We start from the raw sequence: 24823 nt of genomic DNA, 5'->3' as shown, positions 1-24823 counted from the left end.
CTGATGCTATAAGGCCTTATTTATAAGGAAGAAAAAAATTTTATGTAGAAAAAACAGAGCATAATAAAATGGGCATATAAGGTTTGACTTGGAGATTCAGGATATTTCATGCAAGTGCAAAAAGCCTTTTGTACCAAGGAATCCCAAAATTTAATTGTGAACTGTATACAGAGAGTAAGTAGCACTGAAATGTAGTAAACGGGATGCCCAACAATAGATAAAATTTTGGCCAAGAAAACAAGGTTCAAAGCCTACTTGCTCCCTCCAAAATTCCCAAAGGATTTTGAATGTCCGTGTAGAGCAGGAAGGAGGACCTTGTGTGTTTTTGTTGTGGGTGTTTTTTGTTTGTTTTTTTTAAACGATCTCATGGTAAGCTGCATGTTACCTATTTTATCTCTGTTAGGATGAAGGGCCGAGTTTTGACATAGCCAAGGTTTGCAGCTATAGTCTCAGGAAGTCTAGGGATTCCAAATTTATCTGAGATCCTCCAAGTCAGTAATGGTTACAGATGGGAAAGGGGGTCACATATAAGGCCCTACCAAATTCGTGGCCATGAAAAATGCTTCACGGATCATGAAATCGGGTCTCCCCCTGTGACATCTGGTCTCTTGTGTGCTTTTACCCTATACTATGCAGATTTGACAGGGGAGACCAGCATTTCTCAACTTGGGGGTCCTGCCCAAAAATGCATTGCAGGGGAGGTCAAAGGTTATTTTAGGGGGGGTTGTGGTATTGCCACCCTTACTTCTGCGCTTCCTTCCGATCTTGGTGGCTGGAGAGCGGAGGCTGCTGACGGAGGTCCCAGCTCTGCAGGCAGCGGCGCAGAAGTAAGGGAGGCAATGCCATGCCAGGCCCTCCGTCCTTCTGCGCTGCTGCTGGCGGCGGCTCTGCCTTCAGAGCTGGGCTCCCGGCCAGCAGCCGCCGCTCTCCAGCTCCCCTGCTCTGAAGGCAGCACCGCTGCCCGCAACAGCACAGAAGTAAGGGTAGCAGTACTGCAACCTCCCTACAATAAACTTGCAACCCCCCCACCCCCCCCCAGCTCCTTTTTGGGTCAGAACCCCTGCGTTTACAACACTCTTGTACGAAATTTCAGATTTAAATAGCTGAAATCGTGAAATTTATGATTTTTAAAATCCCGTGACCGTGAAATTGACCAAGATGGGCCATGAATTTGGTAGGGCCCTACCCATGTACAAGGACTAGAATAGGATTCAGTGTGGCTTTACACTGGAAAAAGATTGTGCAGAATTTTTTTTTTTTTCACGGAGCTTCATATTTATTACTAGGTGACTCGAGATCAAATGTGCTCACTTTGCAAGGGAAACAGTGGTTCTAAGAAGCAGGCCTGCTAACACCGGTTAGGCCCTGAGAGCCTAGCAGGGCGGGCTCTTTCCGTTTTTGTGCATCATCACAAGTAATAAAAGGTCACCAGGCCCAGTTATGCTGTTAATTCTAGCTGTGGAACCCATTGTCTTCAGCACCAAGTGTACCTGATTGGAACTTAGTAAAGAATTTTGTGTTCAATAAGGAATAGAATACAGCTGGCTTTCTCTAGTTAAGTGAGCTCTGCAGGACTAGCAGGAATGTATAGCAGTAAATGCTTACCCTTGGTTATTCAAGTCTACAGAGAGGATCCTAAATGCATGCACAGAGCAGATCTGCTAAGTGAGATGGTGCTGTTTTGTACATAGTTGCTTGTCACTGCACTTTAAGTGGAGGAGCTTGTGTTTCTCATTAAAGCACTGATTCTTTCCAGCCAATTGTGCATGTGTGTGGTTGTGAAACTTCTGCTGGTCTCACACGTGCAATAAAGAGGGGGTGGGGACACTTGCCTGAAGGAGAAAATTAACCATCCAGAGGAGGAGGAGTATTGGCGACTCCATCATATAATAAACATTATTCCTTAGGGCTTTGTTGTTCCATCAAGACAAAAGGCCTTGAATTTAAGCCCAGTAGTGGAGAGAAGGTTCGCAGAGGGGGCAGGGCGGAGAATGAAAACAACTGAGTACGTCCTTGTGGTGCAATCACTGACATAAATCTGTCTTTTGTGAATATCCTGAACTTCCCATGCATTCAGTCTGCAGCCAAGGAACAAAAGGCCAGGCAGTTTCATTGGAAATAATCAGCTCTCTAGACACCTGCAGATGAAGTTATATCCCAGTTACCTCAAACATCTAATCTGAAGGTCTGTGCTGGGGAAGATGTACAGATATTTACCATTCTTACACTATTTTCTATTGCCACTGCCATTCTAGTGCAAGTAGGGTTGCAGGGCAGAGTAAAGGAGCAATGGCAGCAGGGAAAGCTGCATGTCCCCACATCTGCCCCACCCCTCAACTGGAAAAGTCTTCCTGCAGCTGCAAGTAAAGGGAAAAGCAGCCAACAGTGGGAATGGCTCACGCGGACAGGGCTGCGGGCTCAGGCAGCAGCAGCAAAATGACGAACAAAGCCTCTTGTCTTGTCTCTGCTTTCATGGCTTTCCGTTCTGTTGCAAAAGCATCATGTGGGCCTGGCTCCATGGCACCACCAATGGACCAGTCTCCCACTGTATGGGGAGTAGAGGAGGCCACCAGAGGATTGGGGAGCAAAGCAGATAAAAGTAGAAATTCACAAATAAGATAAAACCAGAAAGAACAACAGACAAAAGGGAGGGAGAGGAGAAAATAGCGCAGTGGTGGGCGGCCTGCAGGCCACACGCGGCTCATCAGGGTAATCCACTGGCAGGCTGCGAGACAGTTTGTTTACATTGACCGCCCTCCACTCCCAGTGGCTGCAGTTCACCGTACTCAGCCAATAGAAGCTGCGGGAAGCGGCGCAGGCCGCAGGGACATGCTGGGAGCTGTGGGTGGCCGTGCCTGCGGACGGTCAATGTAAACAAACGGTCTCACGCCTGCCAGCGGGTTACCCTGATGGGCTGCGTGTGGCCCACGGGCCGCAGGTTTCCCACCACTGAAATAGAAGGTAGTAACTGTACCTGGAGGTAGGACACTGAGTAGCTTCTATTGCAGGGCATGTGAAGGGCTTCTGACTTTCGTTTTTAAGCGATAAATACTGATTTGGGGGTGTTTTAATAAGAGAGAGAAATCTGTGTTTATCCAACAAACATTGGAATTGATTACTTGTGTCTAAGAGCTTGTCTACACGGAGCAGTAATGTAAACTGCGGGAATGTGATTTCTAAAGTGCGCTAATATGTTGCACATTAACTGGTCCATGTAGACCCTGCTGTGCACACTAAAGGTTCCCTAGTGCTCTTTAACATAGCGCTGTTTGAAACAGTACTATGTTAAAGCGCACTAGGGAACATTACAAAGAATTTACTCATTACAGCAGTGCATATTGTATGTATTCTAAATTACTCATTACAGTATATACAAGGAGAGAGCCCTGAAAATCCCCAATTTCTGGAAATCTATATAAAACTCAAATTACTAAAAATAAACCCTGAAAAATGAAATTAATAATTCCCCCTCCCCCCCCAAAACCAGAAGCCCTAGACGGATGCCAGGAACATATGGGGAACACTGCATTAATACACTGACTTCATGTGGGTGTATTAGTGATTCATGCAATGTATTGGAATGTGAAATAACACTTATAGATCACCATCTCTCTTGGTGGTACTGTCTCATCAGCTCCTTTGGTCATCCAGTGATATAGCCCTAATGTAGCATAGGTCCGTCTGATTAATTCAGCACAGTCTTTCTTGATTTCCATTACCACTGCCTGAATGTCTGCTCACGCTGAATAGCCTATATTCCCGGACTCTCAAATAGTCATTATTAAGTCAATCAGAGAGAATATGAACATTTTCATATGGAAGGTGCAGGGTTTTTTTGTAAACTATCTGGTGGTTTCACCAGCCGTTATTAGGAAATGTTCCCCTCTAGTCCATGAAAAGAGGTATTTTGTTCTGTCTCTCTCTCTCTCTCTCTCTCCAGAACATACACATTTGAGAGCGAGGGATTTTCATTTACCATGACAACCAAAGAAACTGCAGAACCATGTGGTTGCTTTGTCCTTCATATGATTTATTCTTTTATTTTAAAAATTCATATTGCTGATTGAGTTAGGAAACCTCAGTGGTTTTTTCACCCCTCTCTCATGAATTATATCCCTGTCTTATCTACATGGTATTTTGTAGGGAGCCGTAGAAAACTTGGTAATGCTAATATTTTCATGATCCCTTTTAAGAAAGTGATCTTACCTAATAACCATAGAACAACAACAACAACAAAGTATCACACTGAAATAACAATCTTAGCACAGAGCCTAGCACAATGGAGTTCTGTCCCAATATAAATAATAGATGGTAATAACAATGAATCACATTAATCTTGTTTAACAATCAGAGTCATAATGACTCCAGCATGGGAGGTAATAGTCTTTTAGTTCATGGTTTCCCCCCACCTCATACAGCAGTGATACTCAGACTGAGGTTTGGGAGCTGCAAGTGGCTCTTCAATGTCTCCCCTGCAGCTCTTTGCAGCACATGATATTAAAACACCATGCCATTTAATTATTAACCAGTCAGGATGCTTTTACTATATTAACCAATTGTAGAATACTTGCACAGTCATTTTGCTGTGAGAATATATAAATAGTAAATGGAACAATGAATTCACACTGCTGTGGCTCTTTTGGGTAATATTGATCTCTAATTTGGCTCCTGGACTACTGAGGTCTGAGTGTCACTGTTATAGACTGGTGTTTCTATAGAATCTTAGTGGCCAAGAGATAGAAAGATCTGTTGGGTCATAAAGCCTATTCCCATGCCAGGGCAGGCTCTAGCAAAGACAGAAGATAGTGCTCTTGGTAGGGCCTGCTCCCATTGAAATCCGTGGTAGAGCTCCCATTGACTTCAGCGAGAGAAGGCTCAGGCCTTCAATCTTAGCTGAAAGGCAAGAAGAAGCACTGATACTGTCAGCCTGTGTATAGCACCAGTATTAATCCTGCCTCTGAAAAATTGCTGTAATCTTAAAACAAAAACAAAATCAAACACTTCTCGGTTATTAAGGCATAACAATAAATGGCCACTGGTATGGTGCTGACGCGCCAACTTCCACCTGTAAAGCTGTGTATGGGCTCCCTCTCTAGCTCCGTAGCTGAACTGTCACGATTCCCAGAGTTGTGCGCCGCATGCTGACATCAGTGCTCGTGCCGGGGAGAGGAATGAATTGGGTAATGTTGGCTGTTTGGGTTAAGTAAACAAGATGGAACCATTTAATTTTGGCCAGGCAGCTCTATAAATGCTGACAAATGTTTCCCAATCTGGTGTAGGCTACTCTAAAGAATGCGGAATTAGTAAAGGGAAAAGTCTATATAAATGAGGCTGTGATGTTCTATTTATGTAATGCTCTTCATCCAGGAAAATCCCTAATACCTCAATATGCATAATGTGTATTTGGACACCCAGTTCCGTCTCCTATCTAATGAGAATTGGGCTTCCAAATCCGATGGCTTAGAAAGCCTCAGCCCTAGTTCATAAGGCCAAATATTGGCACATTGTGAGGACCACATAACATGGGTGAATTTCAGTGCCATGAAAGCAGAGCTATTGTGCCCCTGTGTTCCTGCCAGCAACACCCATAAGTAGACTTTTATATGTATAAATTAATCCTACCAGGAGTGTAAATTAATCTCTGTGTATGGAAATGCATAATAGCTGAGCTAAGAGTATAAATGCACAAACGTGAAGATGTGACTTACTTAGATTGTACAGCCTCTGGGGTAGAGATTATCCTTACGTGTGTTGTGTGTGTGTGTGTGCACATACAGTGCCTAGTGCAGGGGGGCCTCGATCCCCGATTGGGGCCTGTGAGTGCTACTGCAGCACAAATCCTAAATAATAAAAATGATCGCTGCCCCATAGGCCCTACCCTGGAACATCTTTCCTCTACTCCTCTTATGAGAGTCTATAGAGTAAGATTTCTGCAGCGAGTTGGACCCAGAGTGGAAAGCTTCCACCCTGTGCTCCCTCTTTGCCCTCAAATTTTCTCATGTGCACAAAGGCAACCAGACTTTGACCCATAAGATACGCTGAAATGCAGCCATCTCTGAGCTGAAGCAGGACAGGTGTTTCACAGCACACAGCAGCACTACATGAGTAACAGCACAGTGGGTTAGGACAGAGTGAAGAAGGACCATAGCAAAGTGAAATTATAAGGGGGGATTTAAAATAACACAAATATAATTACCTGAGCTGAAATTTGACTAGAACATGAGGAGGTTGGGTTAACTTCCTTTCGCTGTTGTGAAATGAGCCCTAGCATCTTTTATAACTAGCACCGTTAGATATCGCCTCCCACAGTAACTGTGATATGTAATAACTGTAACAGAAGTATTAAATATAAAATTCTGGGACACAGTAGTGTAGATCAGAAAATGCAAAGTCAGGTATGACTCTGGCTCAAATCCTGCTCTGGATTTACTCCCACTGAAGACAGTGAAGTCACTCTGGATTTACACTGGTATAACTGAGAGCAGAATCTTCTCTCAACCTCCATAATTTACACTATTTGTAAAATTAACATATATGGATACAATATGACTTATGGATCAAGACTCTGCTTCAGCGTTTAATTTCCTAGTTTTTCAGTTTGCATTGCACCCAGTCTATTGGGTATCATTCAGTTACTCTTTCTCATTTTAATTTGGTTTTTTTGGAAGACTATACAGCGTGTGCTTATTTGAGAGATACTGACAATTGCAGTTCTCTGGCTAAATATGTGCTTAGATACAGCTTTGAAAAAAGTGGCTACTCAAATATTCACTGGCAACTCAATTTCTATAAGAAATGCTGGCTTATTGCCAATAAAGGCTTTCCTTTCAAATAAGACCTTTGGATATAAAATATAGTCTCCTCTCTGCTAGTAGCAGATTTTAGAAGTAGAAGAAAATCTGCTTCTTGTTGAGGGAGAAATCAGTGGTAGGGAGTTTGGAGATTATCTTGGTGTGTAAATACGAGTTTGACCAGTCCTTGAACAGAAGTGGTCACAAACAGCACCCAGGTAATCCCCTCTTTCAAGGATTTCAGCCAAATACCAGTGCCTGGTTCCCGAGGAGTAACTAGTTAGAATAAGGCAGTGATCAAACTTGCTTGCAACAGCTCTACCCCTTGAAAAAGCGCATCACAAAACGAACAATGCATACTTTTTTTCAAAGACTGAACAGTGCTAAAACACTCAGAAAAAGATCTTGGAAACTGTAACTGTGCTATATAGTGACTCACCATAACTATAGAGTGGGGGGGGGGGGGGGAGAGAGAGAGAGAGAAAAGAGGGGGGGGGGAAAAGAAGACCTTTTTATGGTTATTGAAGGCTTCATAGTTCTTGCTGTGCTCCACAAAATAGCTAGTTGGAATGCCATGGTGACAGCACAGACAGAACTCAGGTCCTCCTGCTCTAAAAACACAGGCCCTTCCCACTTGAGTTAATGGAGCATGCTCGTTGCAGTTAGCAGTAAAAGGCTGACGACACCCAAAAGTCCATATTGCAACCAGTAGAGGAGAATGGTGCACGTGCACCAACCAGTTCTTTGAATGTATTATTTCTCGCTCGCTCTCTCTAAATTCCGAGAACTAATCTGACCATTTACGTGTTTGTCAAGAATAGTCGAAGAGAGGCCAATAGGCCATTTTAACGCACAGCGTGAGGCTGCTCTCCTTTTCGTCATTGACAACAGATTCCAGTACGCAGTGTGGTCTGCAAGTCCCAGCTGTAAATTCCTCTCATCTCTTGAAAAACATTGTGCTAGCAGACTTGACTAAGCATATTTTAACTAGTGTGATGTTAAACACAGTTTTACCCTTCGTGTAGGCAGAGACATTTAAACACAATGATTTGTGTTTAAAATCGTTAAGGTTAACCATGGCCTGCTAATGTTTTTAAATACAACTGTCCCTATTTACCCAAAGGGCAAAATTGTGTTTAACATCGCATTAGTTAAATGTGTTTAGTTAACACGTTTGCTAGCATGACACTTTCCCCCAGCATAGACATGGCCCAGATGCTGCAAAGGTGGGCAGGGGATGGATATGCTGCTCCATTTCCAGAGGAATGTAATGATTGGCACCCATCTCTTCATAATAACCCTTCTTTGCCATTATTGAGCAGCCTTGATATGTTATGTAAAAGGAATTCAGTGCTTGATGGATGCCCATGATGCAGCCTTGCATCTGCTCAACAGAATGTGAGTCTGAACACAACACTGTTCTTGGAACTTGAGTTCAAATCCCATCTGTTACAATGATGCTCTGTGACCTTGACCAGTTCAGTTAATCTCCTTGCCTCTGATGATGATATGGGTTGGGGTGCTAGTACCTATTATTTGTTAGGTTTAATTTATTATTTGTATTTCACTAAGTGTGTGGGGTGGGGGGGCTAATGAAGGATCAGAGACCTGTTGTGCTAGATACTCGGTAAAAAGACAGTCCTTTCTCCAAAGGAGCTTGTAGACTAGGTTATAAGAAAACACAACAGGTGAATGATACAGACACACACAGGGCTGCAGAAAGGAGAGGATAAGTTAATAATAAAGTGAGCAAATTACCATTCAACCAAGTATCATTCAGTTACTCCATTTGCCTCTGCTTCAATTTCTAAATGCAGGAATTTGAATGCCTCCTTCCCTTACAGGGGGGTTATGAGGCTGAATTAGAACTTCAATAGCTTTTCTCATCTTGGAAGCACTTTACATTGTCAGTTGTATTCTTCTCCGAACCCAGAGTGATGTAGGAGAGCTCTCATCGCTGAGAGAGAAACCTAGCTATGAAAAATACCTAAATATAGAACAGAGGTTGAACAAAGCCCTGGCTGGGATGATTTAGTTGGGGATTGGTCCTGCTTTGAGCAGGAGGTTGGACTAGATGACCTCCTGAGGTCCCTTCCAACCCTGATATTCTATGATTCCTTTTTACAGGATGAATGAACTATGTGCTATAAATTGCCATCCCTCCTATCCCAATTGCAAGGAGATGGCCTATAATTATGGTTGGCTAATTTCCTATAGTTGCACTGAGGGAGGCTCTTGTGTTAAAACATAGCCTTGTATCTCTGTTTCCTCACACAAGAGAATAAGGCAGTGATTTCCCTACCATTACTGCCTCGACACGGCATGTTGTATGCACACCTGAATTATAGTATTTAACTAGTAATAGCATACATGAAGCTTGCTTTTTCCTTCTTGTACAAACTGTAAAAGCAGATACAAACAAAATATAGAAACAAGTTTGAGCGATTTTTAAAAGTGAAGTACATCTTGAACTAGTCACTATTGTTCTCTGTCCACTGTAGTAACCTTGGACCAGCCCACCTTGCAGATTAAATACTTTGCATCTCCATAGTGTCTGCCATTTAGGAATCTCAGAGAATTCTACAAACATCCTTATCATTTACCAAGCTGTAAAACCATTGTTGTTCATGGATGGATTATCAAAGTTCAGAGCAGTTTCCCAAGGTTATGAAGTGAGTCAGTGGCAGGACTTGTGTCCTTATTTCCCGTTCCTGTTGTTCCCACCAGATGTTCCTTCTGTACATGCAAATGCAAGAGCCTGTGGTTCTCCGTGTTCCTTGTGTCAGAATGCACTCGCATTGACACCTGTGCTAGTGAACGCTGTGCTGATCCAGAGAGAGAATTTCCCAGAGGGCTTGTCTTGGAAAGGAGTCATTGCTGCACTTCAGGCTATGTTATAAAATGTATGTGAGTGCTGCTAATTAAGGGGTCCAGTTCTGCTCTCACTGAAGCCAATCACATAATCAGACTGAACATTTCAAAATAAAATGGCTTTTTTATTGTACAGTGCACCTATGGTTCTTACAGCTGTAGCATCTTGGCTTTTGCAGTTTCGACTTTGATTTTTGTTTCTGGAAGAAAACTTAACACACGTGCATGTAATCCTCTAATAAGGCAACCTAGGAACTCTATTAAAGCCAATGTCTATTTCTCTTTGGAGAACTAAAGATGCAGGAAATCAGGCCGCATTTGGTGTCAGTGAATAAGAGGTATTCTGGCTACTCTTCAGGAGGTGCAGCTGTCTAGACACTCTTGTTATTAGCAAGATCAAATAAGGAGATAAGATGTCGTCTGGAAGAATCAGTTACAACGTCCAGAAGGGTGTTTTAAGGCAGGGATGCCTCCTTTTACCTTGCCTGTTCACTCTCCTCCTTACCAGGGGCCACAGGTTTGTAGAAATTTTGGTGGTGCCCAGAAACTCCCCCCCCCCCCCCAAACTCCGCACACACACCAGCCTAAGGCTCTGGGAGGGAGTTTGGGTGGGGGAGAGGGTCTGGGGTTCAGGTGATTGGGGTGCACGAGGGGGTGGGGATGCATGCTCTGGGAGGGAGTTTGGGTGCAGAGGGTGTGAGGGGTCGGGCTCTGGGAGGGAGTTTGGTGGGGATGGGGTCTGGGGTGCAGGCTCTGGAAGGGAATTTGGGTGCAGAAGGGGTGAGAGGTCAGGCTCTGGGAGAGAGTTTGGGTGTGTGGGGGGGTCTGGAGTGCAGGCTCTGGGAACAAGTTTGGGTGCTGGGTGCAGGCTCTGGGCAGGGGGTGGGGGTGCAGGAGGGGGTGGGGGTGCAGGCTCTGGGAGGGAGTTTGGGGAGAAAAGTAGCTGCAGGAGAGGGGTGGGAGTGCAAGAGGGAGTTAGGGGCGGAGGGGGTGCAGGAGGGGGTGAGGGGTGCAGCCTTTGGGAGGGAGTTCGGGTGCCAAAGGGTGCGTTTGCGGAGGGGGTGTGGGTGCAGGCTCTGGAAATGGATGCGTGGGTTCGATGCTTACCTGGGGCACCCCCTCTGGCAGCAGCTCCTAGGCGGGGCAGGCCGGGAGGTCTCCTCACGTTGCTGTCTCCAGGTACCACCCCAGTAGCTTCCCATTGGCCACAGGGGCGTTCAGGGCGGGGGCAGCGCGCAGCGGCACAACCCCCTCACACGGGCTGCAAAGACCTGCCAGCAGGCAAGTGGAACGAGCGCGCAGGAAGCCGCTCAGCCCTGCTGCACTGCTGGGTGGTGGCGGGAGCCCCAGGGCTGTTTTAAATCGCCCGGGAGCGGCAGGTGGGGCCAGGGGGAGTGTGTGTGTGTGTGTGGGGGGGGGAGTGGGAAACGTTGCTGGAGCCGGGCCCCTGGGACAGGAATATTCCTGGTGCCCAGGCATCACGGGCCCATAGAACTCGCCGCCCGTGCTCCTAGCTGTTATTGCTAAAACTAGCCAGTAATGTTTGTCAGGCAGGCTCCAACCTACAGTCTGTGAAAAGTAACTTCTTTGGTTTAGCAGGCCTGAGAGCAAACTGATGAGCCTCAGCCAGGACCTGTTTTGGTTTTTTTGTTTTGTTTTTCTGCCACTGCTCCTGTTGCTCATTTTGAACAAATGGCTTCTCACCTTAATATAGCAGCTGTGAATTTTAACCTCTCGGCCCATATAAAAAGGGCAGATTGATTGCTGGTCTCCACCTGGCCATCCATTTGCTGATGCTGAATTTTTAGTCTATGACTAAAAGATCACAGTGGTGCCGCATTTTAACTGCTGTCAGAGAGTTGCAGCGGTGATGGTGAAATCTTCCCCCTGAATTACCAAAGGTCAGTGAAGTTAACTGCAAAGACCATGGCCGTCCTACTGCTCCAAGGCTGGTGTTTGTGTAACTCACTGTTCAGTGTCTGTGTCTGTCCCGCTATGTGCCCAATCCACAGATACCTGCTACAGAGTGTAGTCCTTTAGCTCCAGTTGTAGAGGGTGACGCTGTTTGTTCTGGAAGTCCCTGGCTCAATGCCTGTTGTCATGACCAAGATGGTGGCCATGCTATCCATCTGACTTCAGGAATCTGATGTTCTGTCTCTGGAAGACCGATACCTTCCGCATGCATTGCCTTGTGGGCCAAATTTCTCAAGGGCATACGCTCCATTGACATAAGCTCCTTCTTCTGTGGGGTGAATTTGGCCTTATGCCAATGTTTGTGGTTAGTGCTTGCTATTAAGTTCTGTTCCTGATCTTCGGAAAACCCCGTTGTACTGAGCTGGGTGCATTATCTAATTGAGACCTCCCAAAGAGAGTCTGCCATGGTCAGCTATGATGGTCCTCATCAACACAGGAACAAACCACCTTCACTCGGAAGAGAGTCTGGAGTGTTGTTTTTGTTTTGTTTGTTTTTGTTTTTTAAAGATGTGAATGCTGCCTCAAACAGCCAGCAAGACCCCAGCAGCTACTGGAGTTGAAAGGAGGATTGTAGTCAGAAAAGGAACGTCCATCTTGGAAGAGACCAGATGCGAGAATCTCAGGCAGAAGGAGATTTTTGTTCATGTTTGGGCATGCCCGTATCCTTTTCCATCCCCTTTGTGCCATGCCTAGTAGAACTATAGCACAAAGGGGTGTTTCAGTCCAGTGTATCTTGGAGGCAGTGGACTTTGAGTAGCTCCTGTGACATACTTCCCAAATACCAATAGGGGAATGGAATCGAGAGACTGAGGAGATAACAGTAGTAAGCAATGGCCGTTTCTCTGGCTCATTTACGTGGGGCAGCATGATAGCCCGTATTCAGAAATCTACAGCTTTTTAACGGAAATTTTACTTTGTTGAAGAGCTGCCCACATGAAATTCTGCTGGCTTTCCACACAAGAGACATTCCAGTTAGCTTATGCTCAAATAAATTGGTTAGTCTCTAAGGTGCCACAAGTACTTCTTTTCTTTTTGCGAATACAGACTAACACGGCTGCTACTCTGAAACCATTCCAGTTAGTGTTTTTGGCTGTAGTTTTTGAAACTCTCAATTTTTTTCCTTTGGGGAGGAGGGAACAGCTTTTGAGTAGATTAAAAGCCATTTTTGGCTGGCATTTGGCAACACAGTTTTTCCACAATTTTAAGGTCTGTCCTTCTGACATATGGGTTGGTTTTTTAACCCTTTGCTATATTGCTGTACAGCGTACAGCCTTGTGACTGTATTTTTGATTGTGTACTGTACATGAGTTGGGTATTCTGAAAAGTCTCACTAAAATTCCCACATTTGTGACCATCTACCCAAGGGCATCATATCCGGAGTAGGGACTGAACCCTGGATCCAAAAGCATGAGCCTGTTCTCCCTGAGCTAAAAGCCAGTTCTGATAACTCAAAGGCCTTACTGACTTATGACCCTGTATATGGTCAAGCCACTAGAGGGGGACAGAGTCACACTGTGTAGGGTTACATAAATAACAGTTATTGCTGGTTCAAGACTTCTGGAAGTGCTGGCTCCTGACCACTTTGCATTCTGCCACACTGAACAATAGTAATTTACTTGTATTACTAGTAGCTGAAAGCTCATGTTGTCAGACAGTTGTAGCAGTTGGACCAAGTAACCCACCATCTGTGCAGTCTCCCTCATATAACCAGTGAAATCGTTGCATGCGAATTAGCTGTTGCCTAAGGGTGGTGATTGGTTGAGTTACCTCTGATATCACAATGGGACTCTTGGCATGGCATAAATACATGCTATACTCTAGCTGAAAGCCAGTAATGTTGCACAGGTGTAATTTATAAAGTCAAAATGGCTGAGAATGTAAAAATTGGATGGTAACAGACAGTAAATCCCAGTGATGGTTGAATCTGGTGATATTCTAAACAAAAAGAGCTCTGAACCGTGCTGGTAACTGTTTTGATCGCTTCACACTGACTCAACAGATATTTTAGGCTTCAGAGTGACACACAGAAGGTGACAGTCCTGGAATTTTATTATATAGATGCTAGAACCTAGAGGCTTCTGTCATGGATCAGGGGCCCATTGCACACGGCACTGTGCATAACAGGAATAGTAATAATAGTGCTTTCCCTCAGTAGATCTCAAAATGCTTTACGCGGGAGGTTAGTATCACCCCCATCTGTAAAATGGGGTTAACTGAGGCATAGAGAGAGGAAGTGACTTACCCATGGTCACTCAGCAGGTCAGTGGCAGAGCTAGGAATGGAAGCTAGGTCTCCTGAGTCCTTCTCCAGTACTCTGTCCCCTATGGACCCCACACTGTCTCCCATAAATATAAATAAATGCATTTGATTTTATATATCCGATGAAGTGAGCTGTAGCTCACGAAAGCTTATGCTCAAATAAATTGGTTAGTCTCTAAGGTGCCACAAGTACTCCTTTTCTTTTTGCAAATACAGACTAACACGGCTGTTACTCTGAAACCTATATACAAGTGCTATCAAATACATAAGTTAAAGAAACTGGTGCAGGGAAACAAGAAAATGTTTGTTCTAATCTTTCTTATAATGATATTAGGTTTCATTTGTTATAATAATGGAGAAAAATTTTCAGGTAGAAGTTAGATTCTTCCCCTCCATCCCTCACTGTATTGCTTTTATAATTTTTTTTTTTGTATATATATAGGGTTTTGAAAAAGTTGGCAGTTCTCCTTAAAAAGATTTAATAAGTTGTAAAGCAAAACATCTGTGCTCCAGAGCGGAGATTTGAGACACCAAGTTGCTGCCTGGAACTAGTGTTGATTGAATTACATCTTCCTCAATGTAGTGGGGGTTCTAATGGAACTGCCAACACAGCATTTGACTGCTATAATAGAAGAAAAAGGGTGTGTGTATCAAGAGGAGGGTGTGCATTGACATGCAGAGAAATGGGTGCTGATATGGCAAACGCTTCGGCACGCACTTAACTTTGTTCACATGCATAGCCCTGTTGAAGCTGGACTCCATGTAGGAGTGATTGCTGTTGTTTTTTGATACAGATACTTAAACATTCTGTGACTAGATTGTAATTGTGTTCCAACTAGAAGGTCAAATTTTGTCCTCCCAATTAGTGAGGTTTTCTGTAGTCAATACATATAGTCTACAGTGTATTATTATAAACCCTTGAAGTCCCTTCTGATCCTATGGTTCTATGATTCTAATATTGGACAGATATAATGTAAATGTGCATCTATAACCTTTTAATTTATATTGTCTATCTGTTTAGCTGTGCTGTGTTGTTCAGCCCTTTGTCAGTGGTGGGGGATGTTTAATAAAATTATTTACCCATGACACTTCTGTCAATAGGACCTCTTAATACTATTTAACGGACTCTGAAGAGTGATATTTATCTTTTTCCTGCCCTTTGCCTGGCAGTGCCTCCCTCCTCTTGTAGGCTGTGCACCATCACCACCCTCTTTCAGATCTCCCTTCATAACTCACTATCTCTGTGCTACAGCTGTGCCATCTACTCTACTCCAGCACCTAATCATCTAAAAGCCAATGTTACAAAAAGGTACTAAATAAAATAAAACAGCTAGTATGATTGGCTGGGCCCACAAGGAACAGCCCTCCTCAAAGCTGTGACAAAGCGGCCTTTGGCAGGACACTACTGAGAGTATCAATTCAGGACAAATTGCTTAGAGCAGGGCAGTCTTTCACTACTAGGATGCACCAAACCAGCCAAACAGAGAGGACTGCGGTTTTACCCCACTGGCTAACCAGAAGTCATACAAGCAATTCCCTCAGACACTCCAGTTTCCCAGTATCACCACCAGCACCACTCCTTATGGGGATGAATGGTTATGAAAACCAATACCCCAGGAAAAGAAAAAAGGTTCTCCTGATCCCAAAGGACTAAGCCCCAGATCCAGGTCAATATACAAGTCGGATCTTACCCACAAATTAAGCTGTTGCCAATCCTTTAGAATCTAAAATCTAAAGAAGAAAAGGAGTACTTGTGGCACCTTAGAGACTAACCAATTTATTAGAGCATAAGCTTTCGTGAGCTACAGCTCACTTCCTCAGATGCATATCGTGGAAACTGCAGCAGGCTTTATATATACACAGAGAATATGAAACAATACCTATTCCCACCCCACTATCCTGCTGGTAATTTGTGCAGGAAATAGCCCAACTTGATTGTCATGCACATTGTGTAAAGAGTTGTCACTTTGGATGGGCTATCACCAGCAGGAGAGTGAATTTGTGTGGGGGGGTGGAGGGTGAGAAAACCTGGATTTGTGCTGGAAATGGCCCACCTGATGATCACTTTAGATAAGCTATTACCAGCAGGACAGTGGGGTGGGAATAGGTATTGTTTCATATTCTCTGTGTATATATAAAGCCTGCTGCAGTTTCCACGATATGCATCTGAGGAAGTGAGCTGTAGCTCACGAAAGCTTATGCTCTAATAAATTGGTTAGTCTCTAAGGTGCCACAAGTACTCCTTTTCTTTTTGCGAATACAGACTAACACAGCTGTTACTCTGAAACCTAAAATCTAAAGGTTTATTAATAAAAAGAGAAATATAGACGAGAGTGAAAATTGGTTAAATGGAATCAAATACATACAAGAATTGCAAAGTTCTTAGTTCAGGCTTGTTTGAGGCTTGATGGGATTACTGCTGATTTAAACCAATCAAGTCTCTAGAGTATAAACATCCCATCTTGGATGGGTTGTTCAGTCCTTTGTTCAGAGCTTCAGTTTCAAGCACAGTTCCTCCAGAGGTCAGAAGCAGGATTGAAGACAAAATGGGGACGTCCCCCAGGGGCATTTATATAGTTTCTCCCATGTGGAGGATCACCATTGTTCTTACTGTGGAAAATCACAGGAGCAAGATGGCGTTTGGAGTCACATGGGCAAGTCACCTGTCCATACGTGACTGACTTTGCAGGTAGAGCAGCCATTGCTCACATGCTGCCTTGAACGTTCCCAGGAAGGCTCCTCAGATGTGGATTGGAGTCTCCCACGAATCTCAGTTAAGCGATTCTTGATTGGGCACTTAATCTGAAAAATCCTTTCTCAAGAAGCTGACCAAATACTTCATTAATGCTACTTAAAATCAAACACATTGAGATACAAGTACATAGCCAATATTTATAACTTCAAATACAAAAATGATACATGCACACAGACAGCATCATCTTAAGCAGCGAATTACAACCTTTTTATAGACACCTCACTTGACCTCCATTGTACAAGATTTGGTGCAACTATAGGACCTTGGTTGCAACAATGATCTGTACAGTCACAGTTCAGGTGAGTAACGTCACAAAAGCTCAGTATTCCCTTCCTTTTGTTTTCCAGTGTATTTGCGCACTCTCTCCTGCAATTCCTTTACCCATCCTGGAGATGGATCTGTAGTTCAAGAACTACAGATTATTATGTTGTCTAAGGCACCCCAATCCAGCAGAGTGATCCATGCATGTTGATTCTTAAGCCTAGGTTGAATCCTATGGATTTTAATTATTCTCTATGTTGGCAGATCTCTCTGCAGGATCAGGGCTTAGTTTTTGGGACCCAAATCTTTAGCAGTTGAAATATTATACATTTTTTGATTGAGGCCCATGGGAATTTTGCTATTGAAGCTCTTTAGGACAGAGACCTATTTTATTGTCTTGTCTTAAAGCTCTGAGAACATTGTTATTGAGGACAAGTTCATTGTTATTGAGGACACACTCTGTCTTGATTCCTGGGGAAAATTTTATTGCCTGATCTCCAGAGTGTGTAAAGCTTAGGATAACTCCTCTTCTGGCGGATCTGAGAAATGCCTGGCCTTTGAACCTTGGTGTATTCTCTTGAGGCTTCCTTGGGAAGAGTAGTGGGTGCAAATCATTGCCAGTGTACATGCTTACACCAGGTCTGAATTTGGCCTCAAATATAAACCCTGCCCCAAGCAGAGTTGCTGTACCTCAGAGAGGGAGAAGAGCCAGAGGCTCCATGACGTCTATTCGGGACCCTACCCTTGCCTTACCCATTTTGCATGGGAGGTGCTCAGGTACTACAAAGATCAAAAATTGGTGTTACCATAAAACTCTAGGATAGGAAGATAATGTGAAAAGCCCATGGGGCAAATACGTGAGTGTGAGGGCATGTCATGCTTGCAACGTCACTCCTTTTAAAACGAGAACTCAATTGCCCAAAGCCATTAACATTTCCCAGCTGGCTTTTGAATCGTTACCCTGAACTTACGGTGCTTGTTCTGTTACCCTGAGTGACTGCACATTGTATGTTCAGTTGTCAGGATGTCAAAGATGAGGAGGAATCTTCTGTCTGCACTGCTCTTCCATGTGTCTGTTTGGATGCGAAGAGCAGATAAAAGAAACTATCCAGGTTGTAGGAAGCACAATGGAAAACTACTAGAGTGGGAAACCAGGCTCAGCTTGGGAGAGCTAGTATTTGAAGTGAGTCAGATTTAGGGAGAATAAAACTCACTTGGAAAGAAACTAAATAAAACTGGAAATTAAATCCCCTGGGGAATAAATCCCAGGGCACTTACATACTGCAGATAAATTCTTTGCCCATAGCACATGCCGAACAAAATACGAACCCAGAAAAATATCTTAATCATCCACAAACTCTGCTGTGCCTCATGCAGACTATGTGGGGGGGCAGAGGAGATTCTGCTGGCTTTACTCCCATGAATAAGTCCCACTGAGGTTCCTGGCAACAGTACCAAGCACAGAACTTCCCACAGGAGGTGGGCAGTAGGTCTCTGTCAGAAGGGAGCAGTCTGGGGGGCAAGCACACCATGCTATCCCACTAATATGTTTCGGAGACGATAGAGCTGCCTGTGGCCCCTTGTGCTGGGGTACCCCCTTTAAGATATTTCTTTGGGAAGTGGAGGATCTGGTTTGGAGAGGGTGCATGGAGGGTGTTGAAAAGAGATGCATGCACTGGTACTTAAAGCGAGGAGGCCCATAGATTTCCCCCGCCCTCTTTCCCCCCCAGGCATTCCCCTACACCCAACCAGCAGCCTGACCCCCTTGATCCATGAGCCCCTACACACACCCTCTCCAAATTTCAGTGAGTGGCGTTGCGACTTGGTGCATGGGGTCCTAGTGCCACTCATGTTTGGCTAGATTCAAAAGTGGTTGGATTATGGTCCAAGTGGTACCTCTGCTCCCAGCTTCATGGCTCTGGCTATCTGTAGATAACCCAAGGGTCCAAATGTGCTTCTCTGGGAAGAAATAAAGTCTCTCTCTCTCTCTGATTTGTGGGGCTTTTTTCTTCCCTTTGTGCCTCTTCTGGATTTCACTATGGGTGAGTGTGATCCAACTCCTACTTATTAATTTTAAGTAATAATGCTTAGCAGATCACAAGTGAATAATGGGGAGTTATGTTACTCTGAATCAGTATTTGTTTAGTTACTAAGTGCCGTGTCAAAGTTCTTCTGAGATCCACTATTCCCTGGCCAGTGAGAACAACAATTATAGTGGTTAAAATACACTTGCTCAGTTAAGAGAGAAAGAAGAAAGAAAAATTTATTAATATGCGACTGAGTCATCCGAAAAAGTCCCTTGGCTAAAAGTTGCAGAAGCAAGAAAACTTTATAAGAGTAATGTCACTTTTTGATTAGTCCAGTGCGGACAGTTTTAGGATCTGTGCTCTGTGTTTATATATAATGTGCATAATCGAAGGCCCCAGTCCTGCCAGGAGCTCTGTGCAGGTGACACCCCACACCATGGGGACCCCGCTGACTTCAGGGAGATTTGGTGCAGAGGTCTGCATTCAGAGCTCATTGAAGGTTGTGGGGGTTGGAATTACTTAAGGCCGTGCCTCGGCACAAAAGCTGTTGTACTACTTTAACGAGTTCAGTATCGTTAAATGGTACAACTTCCCTAGTGTGGCTGCAGCTGTTCTGCTATAAAGGTGCTTCGACTGGTATTGCTTACACCTGTAAGGGAACAGGATTAAGCTATACCAGTATTTTACCTCAGTACAACTGTGTCCACACTAGGGGTTGTACGAGTATAACTATTCTGGTAAATCATACTCGTAACCAACATAGTTATATGGTACAAAACTATGTATAGACCAGACCTAAGTGAGTTAGGAGTACAAATCCCATTGACTTGTTTTCTTAATAAAACTTGTGCTCCTAACTCATTGAGGCACTTTAGAAAATTCCACCTAGGGCCTAAAAGTTAGTCAAGTTGAATTCAGGACACACTGGGAAACCTAGAGGTGCCCTTCTGATTTTTATAAGTGGGAAATGAATGAAGAGAGAAATGGTTTGATAAACTGAGAGAAGGCCAAGATTTTTAACTCCTCACGTTTTGCTCAATCCATTTTATTTTTTCTGTATTTCTTGCTTGTTCCATCCTTGCTTATTCACACCCTTTATGTTTAGTTTTAGTTCTGGTATTTAATTTCTTTGTTTTGTTTGTATATGGCTTTGGCAACTGGCTTGTTGTCTTGTTTCAGTTTTGGGTCATTATCTCATACGATTAGTCCTGGAGTCTAACAAAGAGGATCAGACATAACTCTAGGGTATGTCTGAGCTATTGAGCATTCATAAATGTAAACACGAGAAAGCTACAAACAAGTTTAAGTTTCCTGAGAAGTTAAGTTTGAATGTTGGATGGCTTCGGGGAACTGGCAATGGGCGTCAGATGGGACTGGGTGAAAGTATATCCCAGGTTTTGAAGGACCACAGAGATCTCTGGTCCAGAACCAGTGCTAAGGAAGTTTTTACTGGTCCGAAAAGAACTTGCATTGGTTGACCAAAGTTTTCTAGCTTTGGCAAGTCATGAAGCATGAAACATTTTAACAGTGGTGTCACTCATTTAATTTTAAGAGGGATGTCAGTTTTTCTTGGTTTTGTTGCTGTTTGTGACGGGGTCTGCTTACCCTGCACTAGGCCAGACAGGGTTAAGCCCATACTATTGACAGCGGAAGTCCCGCTTCCCAGGCAGGACTGGGCCTGCTCTAGCAGTATAAAGGGAGGGAGCCCAGCTCATTCTGGGCTGGAGGCTGCAGGGGAAGGACCTGTCTGAGAAGCTCCTGCAGAGGACCAGCCACAGCCCCTGACTGTGCCGGGAACCAGAGCCTCCCTGGGCCTGCCTGTGACCCCTGTGACCAGAGGAGACACAGGAGGCGACCGGCACAACAGACCATGGAGAATCCGAAGCCTCGTGGGAGACATCAACGCGGATACTGATAGGAAGTGACCCAGGAAGGGTGACGGAATGGTACCTCCCACTTGGGAAACCTCAGTGTGTTTTGTTGGGATACCCCGCACCACTAATGAGTGGCAAATTGCTCTGCCATTGTTAGGGCCCTGAGTCGGGGCCTGATGAAGTCGGGTGGGCCCGGGCCCCCCTACCAGGGCCACCAGACCCCTTGGTGGGTGTGCCCCCCCATTGAACTCTGGCCGCTAGGCCACTTGCCCTGCACCCCATACTGCATTTGTTTTTTGACTCAGCCCCTCCTCTGGGTCCACCCATCCAGGCCATATATAAGCGTTGCTATTTCTACCTGCATAATGTTTCTAATAGTCAAGCTCTTCCACCTGTCCAGATTCCCAAGATTCTTGTTCAGACCTGCATCTCATGCCTTGATTGCTGTAATGTCCTCTTCTGCTGCCTTGATGCCGACCATGTTATCCACTGAAAAAGTAGGGGCAAGAATCCTCTTCCTGTCTCATTACTCTGGCCACATCACCCTCCTGTTTGCATCCCTCCACTGGTTCCTCCTCCTACCCCACCAGATACCATTTAAGGATGCTTATAAGGCCTCTCCCTATTTGGCCAATGCAGTCTCTGCTCTACTAGCTTATTAGGCTGCCAGCGTTGCCTTCCCCTTGCCGGCTTGATTGTTGGCTTCTTTGCTGATTCCCACTGTCCCCTGTGCCTGGGGAAACTCCCTGACAAACATAAGAAGCCATCCGTCCTATCCTGTTTTTAAAACCCTCTTTTAAAATGTTTCCCCAGCCATAGTGCCACCAAGTTGCTACCTTCTGGAATTACTTAGGCAGGTTGTGAGCTAAGATTTTGGTTTTATGCCAAACCATGTTCATTTTATTGTGAGGTCATTTTCCTATTTACTAATCCCCCCGCCGCCGCCACATTCTCCCATTTTTTTTTTCCCATTTCATCCACTTGTTACATCCTGCCAGACGCAGATAATGCACTCCATGGGGCGGGGACACCTCCTGTGCCATTGGTCTGCACAGCACCTAGCACAATGGGGCCCCGTTATCAGAATATGAACATTAACATGTTCTCTTTAGAAAGAGAAAATTAGTGGCTTAGTCCAAACCAGATGCATTGGGAGCAAAATGTTTAATGAAACCTAGGACCGGTCTCTCCAAGGCTTATGACGTAGTACGTATAAGGCTCCTTACGGAAACTGAGCAAGGCAGGCTCATAAACCAACATTTGTAATTCAGTCCAGTTGGCAGCCTGAACACTGAGGACCTCATTGAATGGAATTAAAGTCCACACTCAGTCATCTTTTTACAATAGATTTTTTTTTTGCCAGGCAGGATGGCAAAGGTTGAATTGGCTCTGCGGGCTTGTGGTCAGGTTTGTGAGCATGCAAAAGGCCTTTGTGTCAGGAAGATAGGAGTTCTCTCACCTTTGTAAGTGCAATTCCCTTATCTTATCAGCAGTGCAAACTCTGTAATGACCTTTGTCCTGAGTATTTGGAGAAGTAAAGTTCAGCAGTAACTAAACTGATCCCAAAGGTGAGTACTGGTTTCCCTGTTGCAAGGGAATCTGAAAAACGCATTGATTTGTTAGTGGTGCCCTGCAGAAATATCACATGCTGGGCTCTTGAGAGTAAAGCGACAATGCAGAGCTAACACTCTTACCAGCTGGTTGAACCTCAGCTGATGCTTCCCCTTTGGCTTATTTATATTTCTCTTTCCCTTGCAGCTGTGTAAATGAGTATGGAAGATTATGATTTTCTGTTCAAAATTGTTTTAATTGGCAACGCTGGCGTGGGGAAAACCTGCTTAGTCCGACGCTTCACTCAGGTAGGATGTTTCTTCTCTTAATGGGGAAAATGCTTCTGTGCATATTGGGGAAGTTTTTGGTTCGTGTGTGTAAATCCATTTGAACTAGTAGCTGTCTCTAAAATAGCTTGGAATCTGTAGCTATGAACTGAGGTGCACGCCCACAACGCAGATCAGCTAAAGCACTTTGTTGTGATATCAACATCCCCAGCATAAGTCCTAGTGCTGTAAGTGTACCTGCAAGGGGTGATGTCCTGCAAAACTAGCCCCCTTGTTGGCAGATCTAGCTGAGAGAAAAACGAGGAGACTATAGATGGGCATGATTTTGATGGGCTCTGGATCAGGCCTGAATGGGTCACAGAGACTGAAGTACCCTCTTGCTGCATCCTGTCCCTCTTCTACCCTGAACCCTGCAGAGGGCTGGGAAGCTTTTAAAGCTGCTGGAAACTGCTATCTGGATAGAGAAATTCAATGTCTGGGGTTGTCAATGCAGCACCTTCCATCACACTCCCTTTAAAAATTAGGCTTTGCAAGCGTTCTAAAGACCATTTAATGATGACTTAAAAAGACGGGGGAATGAGACCATGTGTTGCTCAGCAAACCTCTCAACCTCCTGCTTTTGTTTTCTTCTGTGACCCATACAGCTAAATCCTTAAAATAGAAATGGGGGTTGGGCAAGTCCCTGCTTGCCTTGCAGAAAATTAAATTACAAGTGTTGGGCACTTAATCTGCACTTTTCTGCGCAATGATACTGGGGAAAAGGAGGAGCAGGATTTCTGTAACCGAGGTAAAGGGGAAGTTTGCATGATACTGTATGTAACACAAGTTATGGTTTCTGGGCAAGTTTCACTTTAAAGTCTCAGCACTTTTTCTCTGTGATTGGTTTTAAAATCAAGCCTCTGGAAATCTTAAAACTCTTTCTTTTCCTCCCACTCCAGCAGCAAGCAAATAGCTGGCAGCACTAGAGCTAAACCCAAGGGGCTAAACTGTAAAATCGGCAGCCAATTCTGCTGCTTTCCAAGCTTTGGCTTGCTGCTACTGGTAGCAGAGGCAGATATGGCCAGAAATCAATGTGGCTTTGTGTAGGTCTACAGGCCTGGAAACCAATAATTGAAAAGCTATTATTATTTTATTGTTGCTTGGGTCCCTCTATTTAACTATACCAAGATATAATACTACCACGAAACGTGAGTTGAAGCCTCTTGACGTTGCTACTGTCAAGATAACAGCTGACTGTCTGTTCGCTCACAGAAACCTTTGTACAAGAATGTGAGAGGATTGCTTGGAAAGTGGCTTTCAGAGAGTTACACAACAGTGTTGGGGAAATGGAAAGCTGTGATGACAAAATGTTCTCTTCTAATGAATGTTCCTAAAGCTTTTGCCACCACTCACTCCTAGGAACTGAGAAATTTGACATAGTGAATCAGCTAAATGGCCAATCTAGTCCAGTGCCCTGTCTCTGACATCAGTCAATACCAGATGCTTCAGAGAAGGGTATAAACATCTATAGTTCTTTTTTCTTTTCTTCCTCCTCTTTCTCGATCCCCCTTTTCCTCTTGTTTGCCCTCCCAACCCCTGCCTCACAAGTCCAGTTGTCACATTCCTTACTCTATGGAAAACAACTGGAGTTGAACTGGAGACACCTTTGTACAACAAGAGACATGATCAGTTGTTCTTTTGTCCCAGGTAACGTAAGAGTTGATTTTGCTGCCACTCCAAGCATTGGATTCCCAGTGCAATCAATTGGAGCTTTGTATATGGAGTGGGTGAAGAGTCCAGTCCTCCATGAGCTAGGGCAACAGAACAATTGATTGCATTTCCTGTGGTACAGAGATCTCTATGAATTCATAGATCATAGATTCTAAGGCTAGACTGACCTTCTGTATAGCATGGGCCATAGAGCTTCCCCAAAATAATTCCTTCAGCATGTCTTTAAAAAAATCTATCCAATCTTGATTTAAAAACTGCCAATGATGGACAATCCACAGCAACCCTTGATTATATTGTTCCAGTGGTAATTACACTCATTGTTAAAAAGTTGCACAATATTTTCATTTTGAATTTGTCTAGCTTCAACTTCCAGCCATTGGACTGTGTTAGTCCTTTCTTTGCTAGATTGAAGAGTCCATTATTAAATATTTATCCTCCATGTGGGTACTTATGGACTGTGATC

At 44.2% G+C, this 24823-nt stretch overlaps 1 protein-coding gene across 2 annotated transcripts in view; it reads left to right on the top strand.

Annotated features, from left to right (window-relative positions):
- Positions 1 to 24823, top strand: part of RAB30 (RAB30, member RAS oncogene family) — a 64341-nt gene that overhangs the window by 23945 nt on the left and 15573 nt on the right. Inside the window, exons 2-4 of one of the 2 annotated variants that reach the window (XM_084632270.1) lie at positions 12144 to 12295; positions 22306 to 22380; positions 22571 to 22671. In XM_084632270.1, the coding sequence (XP_084488396.1) occupies positions 22579 to 22671 (93 nt within the window). In that variant the 5' untranslated portion in view covers positions 12144 to 12295; positions 22306 to 22380; positions 22571 to 22578. The remainder of the gene's footprint in view (positions 1 to 12143; positions 12296 to 22305; positions 22381 to 22570; positions 22672 to 24823) is intronic. The other variant, XM_084632269.1, reaches the window with a different exon arrangement.

Source organism: Lepidochelys olivacea, assembly GCF_965140295.1.
Source record: "Lepidochelys olivacea isolate rLepOli2 genome assembly, chromosome: 1".
In the NCBI taxonomy this organism is placed as follows: Eukaryota; Metazoa; Chordata; order Testudines; family Cheloniidae; genus Lepidochelys; species Lepidochelys olivacea.
Note: the sequence above shows the minus strand (reverse complement) of the source record. Positions and strands in the feature narration are given on the sequence as shown.